The sequence below is a fragment of the Hippoglossus hippoglossus genome, chromosome 11, assembly GCF_009819705.1.
Source record: "Hippoglossus hippoglossus isolate fHipHip1 chromosome 11, fHipHip1.pri, whole genome shotgun sequence".
Taxonomy (NCBI): domain Eukaryota; kingdom Metazoa; phylum Chordata; class Actinopteri; order Pleuronectiformes; family Pleuronectidae; genus Hippoglossus; species Hippoglossus hippoglossus.
The window spans coordinates 11,224,899-11,232,890 of record NC_047161.1 but is presented as its reverse complement, the minus strand read 5'-3'; the positions used below and the strand labels follow the sequence as shown (position 1 = coordinate 11,232,890).

Sequence of the window (7,992 nt, the reverse complement as noted above, 5' to 3'; positions counted from 1 at the left end):
AGAAGAAGTGCAGCTGTGGATTTACTGAGGAATCAGCCGAGTGTGCTGTCATTAGGTGTCATCCATAAATTTATCTGCAGGAGATTGTAACTACCGACCATAACTCTCGCTCTAATCACGTGTCCTGGAATGTAGGGAGGCATCAGTCAACTGGGGGCCACACACACACACACACACACACACACACACACACACACACACACACACACACACACACACACACACACACACACACACACACACACACACACACACACACACACACACACACGCTCCTCCAGGAAATGGCTGCTTCTCAAAGAGTGAAATGAGTTTTGGGGACAATACGTCCATAAATCAAGGGATTATCCACATCTTATATAACATAATGTAATTATTCAATCGTTATCAGTGATGTTTCCATTTAAACATGAATGATGGAGCTGCGGGGGGGGGGGGGGGTCATCAACACGTTTGTGTGTGGAGCCCCCACAGCTCTTCACTCTGACCAGCATACTAATCACACGTGTGCTCCGTTCTCAGAAGTCCGCTCCAACACGCCCTTGACCGCTCGACTTGATGAGGGTGAGTTGCCATAATGTGAGGAACGCTGAGGAGGGACGAGGAGTCACGTCTGAAAGTCCTTGAATGGTGCAGATTAATGGGGAACATGGGGAACGGTGGCACTGGTAATAAACCACTAACAAAGGTTCCTGATGCTCCTTTTGAAAGAGGGAATACTGGAGATGAACACATCATTATGCTGCTGTGTCGGTGTCGGCTCCTCAAGATGAAGAGTTCACGATTTTTTATAGCATCATCATTTTGGCCTTGGTAAGAAAAACAAAGTGTGAGAGGAATGTGTCTTGAATGTGTGTGTGTGTGTGTGTGTACAGTATATGCAGCACACACTATCTCACTGGTTTTCTTTATATATTTTCCTGTGTTTAATTGTTCATTATTTTGAGTGTGTAAATTGCTTTTCCCTTTGCTAATGTCCCCACTGTAGAAGAAATACAGGATTATTTTATTTTATCATATTGTATCACCATACAATCAGAAAAGCCAAAGTAAGCTACTACTGTTTAACCTATGAGATGTTCCATGGATATTGGTAATGCTAACTAAGAAAATCAGTCAAAGCCTTAAACTGTATGTTAAATTATTTTTCCCTGTGAAGTACTTTGTAACTTTGTGAAGAAAAGTGCTATATGAATTAAGATTATTTATTATATTATTGTTACAGCGTGTCCACCAAATATATAATTAGATTCTAAGACGTAGGTTTTGTGGTTTTGACCTTGACCATTCATACACCTGCATAAGATAAATCCTTCTCCTGCTCAGTCCTCGGATCAATGCAGCTCAGTGTACTCGCTGTGCATGAGTAAACCAGGTGGATGAATCGGATCCGGTGGAACAGGCTCATGCCGACGCCTCCATTCGTCCAATGGAACCGTCTCATGTGAAGGAGGAAACAGAGACGCTCCCCTTCTCCACTGACACGCGGGTCAACTTAATCAACCCGCCTTCCATTTGCACAGCGAGATCCCACTGAGACGACAGAGAAGGTCACGCAGCTCACACACGCACACACACACACACACAGTGTTTCTGGAAGCAGCTCTGCAAAATCAGTGGTTATCTTTGAATCAGTCAGCAGCAGCAGAGGCATCGTGCTGGATTCTCAAAGTTCTCGTTATGTCCTGCTGATTTATAAGAACAACAGCTGTTACACAAGTCTAATGGGATATCTGCAACTTTAGGGAAAGGCCTTTATTCACATTGTTTGATGGGAAGACGGATGCTCTCATGCCTGTGGAGCGGGAGCAAGCGGTCCTACCTGAGCTTAACACTGAGAACAGGAGGACACTGCAGGCCTGGCTCTGTACCAGCACCTACAGGTCCATAGTTAATTGATCTTCACTGTTTGAAAGTCCAGCTCAGTCACTGTGTTTTGGCCGAGCTGTGTATGGTCACTGAGGAATGTGTGTGTTGCCCTGAAGTCCCTCTCACTGCATCCAGTGACCAATGGAGCTGTGTCTCACTCACTGGATGTAAACTGGGAATAAAGACCTGTTCATTCAACTGCTCCTCCACCTCGACGCAAGATTCATGTCGAACACCAACACTAACTCCATCCATTTAACCACAAACACCTCAACTCAGCCACGTTTCCTTCTCAGCTATTTAACTAATGTAGCAGATTAACTGTGGGAGGGGTTTCAGCTCAAGTTTTGTTTCTAGCATTTTCACTACAGTGCTCATGAGTACACAGTAGTGTAGTCGATAATAGTGACAACATACAAATACTAAGTATACAACATGTATTTGACTTGCACTTTTTTAAAATCAAGATCCATGAATTTTCCCTGGTAACATAAAAAATTAAAATGTCAAAAACTGTCCCATCTCACAATGTTAAAGTGAAAAAAAGATTTAGTGGATCCGCATCATAATTGAATGGGTCAAACAAATGCAGAAAAAACTATTTCCTTTGAGGGGGTAAAAAATATTTTAGGGTGGCTATATCATTTACTTTTTAGAATAAGGTGCAATATTTTTAATATTTGATTTTGAAGTAATCCTAAAGTAAGTGAAAAGTACTCTGATTAGGTTGCAAATGAAAGAAATTGCCATGTACTTAATATTCAGTGTGTTCCAGCCCTGATTGTAAACCTCAACACACTTTGTAGAACCACAGGAGTAAATTCAATTACACCAAAGATTCATGTGCAGATGAAACAGACGTTATTTTCAGTCTCACTTTATTTAACGATGATGTGAAAAGTAAAGGCTGTCCATAACATTCAGACAATAAAAGAAGAATGTTATCCAAACACCCCCCGCCCCCCCCCCCCCCCCCCCCCCCCCCCCCCCCCCCACCCCCATAACAACTAATGGCTCCAAAAAATGTTCAGGTGTTCCATGTGTGATACTTATTTTATACAACTTTTTCATATCTATACCTCATCTGTACATAACATAGTTACAGATACTGTAAATCAAAAAAATGACTTCCAAGTTTTCTTGTGGCGTCTGTGAGAAATTTTTCCTATGTAAAAATGAGAATGTACGTAAAGATCTTTACATATACATATATATATATATATTTCTCTATTCTTTCTGTATAAGAAAACAAGTTATTGCCCCTCTTGAACACGTTGCATTTAACATAGGTTTTGTTTACTGTCTGAAACTCCTAATTGAACTGAACGCCATGTGATACCACATAATGTAACTGACAAAACAGCAACAGCATGGACCTGTGTGTTTCTCCACTTAGTATATACGTCATATTGTTATATTTTTTGGACATGTATGTTCCGTGTTCTCCAGAAACCCTGATGATGACGCATACAAACATATAACTCTATACGTATATGTCACTGTGGTCCTCAAACTGAGAAGGTGAGAAGATCCTGTGGGAAAGACAAACCGTCAGCACGATGTCATTACAGGAAACTATGAGCCCTTCACCCACCACAGTTGCATTGGAACAATTTTTCATCCTTGTTGAAAAAAAATATTGACACAAATATAATAGAAGAAAAAAAAAGTATCAGGGTGCAGTTTAAAAACTCAAACAATACCTGATGATCTGCATTTAGAAATTTGGATGGACAAAAAGAATAATTTGGTGATTTGGTAAAATTCCAGAAGTGGCTAATTAAGATTGATCGTTTGCTACTACCTTCACTTTATTGCCCTCAGTGAACAGCTGCTAAACAAGTAGATATTACAAGTAGCTGATATGATGATGTGGAGTTCGTCACTGAGACACTTGGCTTCGACGTGTGTGAGCTGATCAAAAAAAGAACTGAAGTCCACGAGGAGAGAAACGTGACGCCGGTCGCAGGCGACAGGATGAAAACAACAGGGTGGATTTGTCATGACAGTTGCAAAAACAGAGGTAACTCTGTGAATTATACATTTTATTTCATGCCGTCTTGAGAAAGCCAAATACCAAATATTCCATACATGGACACCATCATCAGGGTATCAGCAAATTGTACACAATCACATATAATGTACTATATAAAATGTGCGGTTGGTTTCTCTTCTCCGGAAGGAAGAACCAACCCTTCGACAATGTCTCTCACTCACTCGTCAAGTGACCGTGATTCTCTAGTTGGCAAAGGTGCGGGACGAGTCGAGTCTCCTCGGAGGCGTGTGCTCGGGGTTTCCCAGCTCCTGTGCCCAGCAGGGGCTGGAAGGGGAGGAGCTGTCACAGCGAGTCACCCCCCCCGATGTGTTGGATAGCAGCTGGATCTCTGCTAGCGTGTCCCCGACCCTGTATCCTCCACTGGCTGAGGACTGACTCAGTGTTCCTGATCAGACACCAGCATGGAGAGGAGATCCACCCCAGCTCGAGGGGAGCGTTCACCAAGTTCTGTCCCATGCATTGAGGCATTGAATTCAAATAAATCTATGACACATACAATTTACAGATGTGTGGCCAATGCTGTAGTTTGCTGGGTCAGCGCCATTATCACCCTATTATGTATTGTGGGTCCTGCAGGCTACGATATAAGACAACAGGCACAGCGCTCAACAAACGCCTTAAAAACTAAAAACCAAGACACCAATGGTGAAACGTATGCTGAGAACAAACCTTCTCCGCTCGATAAAAAGTCTTTTTTTTTTGTCCGGAGTCCCTGTTTGTGTTTTTCTCCTGCACGAGGACAGCTTTACAAAAAAAAAAACGACAACACTGTGTTGATGACTGTTTCGCTCAGAGCAGCCTTCTTGGGCCGAGTTCAGCGGCACTGAATTACATTTCCATAGCAACTGAGGTATGTTCACTGTTGCTAAGTGTGCAGTGATTTTTCGTGACACTCAATATTACGTGTGTAAGTAAAGCCCTGTGTCTGTGCTTTATGCTCTATTGCTGTGACCAGCAGTGGTGCCATCACCGTTGTGGGAGTGAAAGCTTCAGCCGGTCGGGGCTTATAACACCAGGCTCCCGTGTCTTCACTGTCTTCACTTTCACTTGTGGAAATTCAGGTCGACCGTTTCCTCCAAACTAACTTTGGAACTGGTGGACCTACATCCTTTCCACAATAACCTCTCACGAGTCTTGTGCCCTTTTTCTCACCGACATGAATCTCATCACTTTCACTGTGCTGGTTAGCTGCGAGGGCTGGATCCGATAGACGTGTTAACAGTCTGTAGAGACCACTCTGTGGGGATCAATATGACCAGGCCCGTCGCTAATGCCTTGTCTGAACAGAGGCTGACTTCATAAGGTGCTCTCTTGCGTTTTAAGTGTACTGTATCTGAATGTGTGTATTTCTTGGCATGTAACACACAGACGACTGTGGAACACTCTCGTGGTGCCTCGGCTCTATTTTCTAACATATGCAGCCTCGGAGACCTGTTGAAAGGCATAGCATCAGTATTCTGTTTAACATGCTTTCTGAGGACATACTAAGTGAGTATGGACAGCCTATGCAAAGTCTGATGTGAAATCTTTTGACGCAAAAAAACAGTGGTGCAAATTTAGCAGAGTGGAAAAAGAAAAAGGAGCCATGTGGGTTTTACTCCGAGTTGGAGGAACGGCCCCCCTTGGAGTCTTTGATGTTCTGTGACTCACAGGCTTTGATGCATCTTACTTTGCTGCCCAGAATCTATCAACAGTTACATAAACAAATTCGTATCTCTTCCATACGCGTCTAATTCTTTGTAGGATGTCATGGTTTATCAGCTTTCGTTTGAAATCGTCATGACGGCCTGCCTCTGTTACAAACTCCACACTTAGAACCCATTTAATTGTCCATTCACAGCATATACAAAGCTTACAGTACATCAAAGTCAGAAATGATGATATTTACATGTCTCCACAAGGTCGGGAAGTGGACGGGGAAGTCAATTGGATGATTTTCTTTGTTGGGTTTTTGTAAATTCCACTTCTCAACACACCGGTATCCAGTCATTGATGCTGTGAAATACTCAAGTTAGATGACGAGCTCGCACGGATCCGCGAGCACATACGAACAACAGATAAGGAACAGAAACGGACAATCCCCTCTGAAGCAGATAAGGCTACACGTCAGGTCAGGGCTGGTCCACCGCTGCTCTTGCTATTGGGGCGCCAGTGTGTTCGTGCATGTGTGTGTTATTTTGTGGATGTTTGTGTTTGTTTGATTGTGCATGTGTGTATATGCCAAGGCAAGGGGAGCAGATGAACAAGGGGGCACTGCTGTGAATCGTGGGAGTTTGATAGGGTCATCCAGTGCCCACCCTGTCTCCTCCCACCCCTTCCTGACCGAGGGTTTCAGTTCTCAAAAGAGGCCGGGGTGAAGAGGTACAAAGAGTGGAACTCGGCCCACCTGCCCTCCCTCTCTTCTCCCCCTGTCCTCCTTGTTCCAAGACAAAATACGCACATACGCTGATGATATCAGTCTATTCGTTGTAGAAAAAAAGAACCATATATGTCTCCTCTGCAAAGAGCCAAGTGGAGGAGCATGTGAAGCTCACAGGCCAGAGACCATTACCCGGTAGGAGGGGGGCATGTGTCTGTGCCGTGGGCTGGAACCAGGGCTGCCGCTGGGGCTTGTGCAGCTGGCATCAACCCCTCCTATGGAAGGCAAGTAAGCATGGTGCAGGATGGGAAGTTGCAAAGACAGTCGACGTTGTATGCTGCAGGTGGAGAGAGCAAAGTACAATGTAAGAGTCAGAACCGCAAAGAAAGTACCTCTTTACATTTGCTAATTCTGAAATTCTGTGTGATGTTACTTTCACTGCACATTTTTCCTGAAAGTTGAAGCATGATTTGACCAACAAACACAATCACTCAACTTTTGTTTTTGGATTTGCATTACCCAAGTTGATAAGATATTGTTATTATTGTGCACTCTGCTCATCAATTCGTGGTTTGTTTACCAAAAGATCGCACAAGAAACGTAAAACCACATTGATGGGTCATAACTTGGTTTATACCATGCACTTCATTAAAAAAGAGTCCAAACTGTGGTTGGTCCTTAGCTGGAAGACACATCTCCAATCACCTCCCTCACTTCCACTTTCTTACTCTGTGCATACTTACATTAAGGGCACATTACTTTCTGCATTGGCACTTCATGTCTTAATGGGCTACATGTTGCAGATAGAGTGATACAAATATAAAAGAGGATCTACAGCTATAAATGAAAATAGTACAGGATATAAAATAGTCAGTGATGAAGACAAATGTTAAAGACACAGGGGAAATGGTCCGTCAGGTTTCTACCACAACCCAGACGTGTTACATGTAGTGGACATTTTATTCTCACATTTTTGGTTTGGTGTTTTTTTTTTTAAATCACACCACCAACATAGAAACGCAGAACGCAGAAAAACGATGATTAAGAGCAAACAAGGAAAGTGTAGTTCACATGAACTCTCAGCTTCTTCTTATTCTTTTCTTGTATTCTTCAGTTCCCTCCTTCCCTCCTTCATACTAAATCCTTAATCCACCGGGCCTCCAAGCTTCTGGGATCATCTGACAAAAAGAACATTTCATGCCTCCGCCTGGTGTGACAGTTCGCACCCTACCTCGCCAGAGCCACCGCCAGCGCCACCGCCAGCCTCTTGCAAGGAAATTATGTAACCAAATGCCATTTATGTAAAAAATTAAGAAGGGGAATGAATTTCAAGCTCAGTCAGCGATAGGCCCAGAAAAAATGTCTTAATTAGGTGAACTTTGAAATATTAATATTCATCTGACTAAGCCTGTGGAATATTCCTCCCGCCTCGCCAGTTACCCTGACCTCTTCCATTTCTGATGGAAACACAGTCATGCTTGTGAAGCGTTTGAAGCTACACTTGACAATTACATTCACCTGGTGTGTGACTTTGTATTCGGTCATGTCACAAAGTGTTACCGTTTGTCCTCCTCTACCTCTCCTCCCTTCATACCTCTGCCTAACGTCTTTATATTTGTCTCCTTCTCTCTCGCTGCCTCTTCATCTCTCTTCCCTCCATGTGATCAAACATTCATGCGGCATGGGAATAGCTCTGAGTGTTCCTTTA

At 43.3% G+C, this 7,992-nt stretch overlaps 1 protein-coding gene across 2 annotated transcripts in view; it reads right to left on the bottom strand.

The window, feature by feature from the left end:
• Nucleotides 1–4,640: 4,640 nt before the first annotated feature.
• The window catches only part of gabbr2 (gamma-aminobutyric acid (GABA) B receptor, 2), a 175,835-nt gene continuing 172,483 nt past the window's right edge, over nt 4,641–7,992 (bottom strand). The window contains exon 19 of one of the 2 annotated variants that reach the window (XM_034599596.1): nt 4,641–6,621. In XM_034599596.1, coding sequence (XP_034455487.1) covers nt 6,456–6,621 — 166 coding nt within the window. In that variant the 3' untranslated portion in view covers nt 4,641–6,455. The remainder of the gene's footprint in view (nt 6,622–7,992) is intronic. The other variant, XM_034599597.1, reaches the window with a different exon arrangement.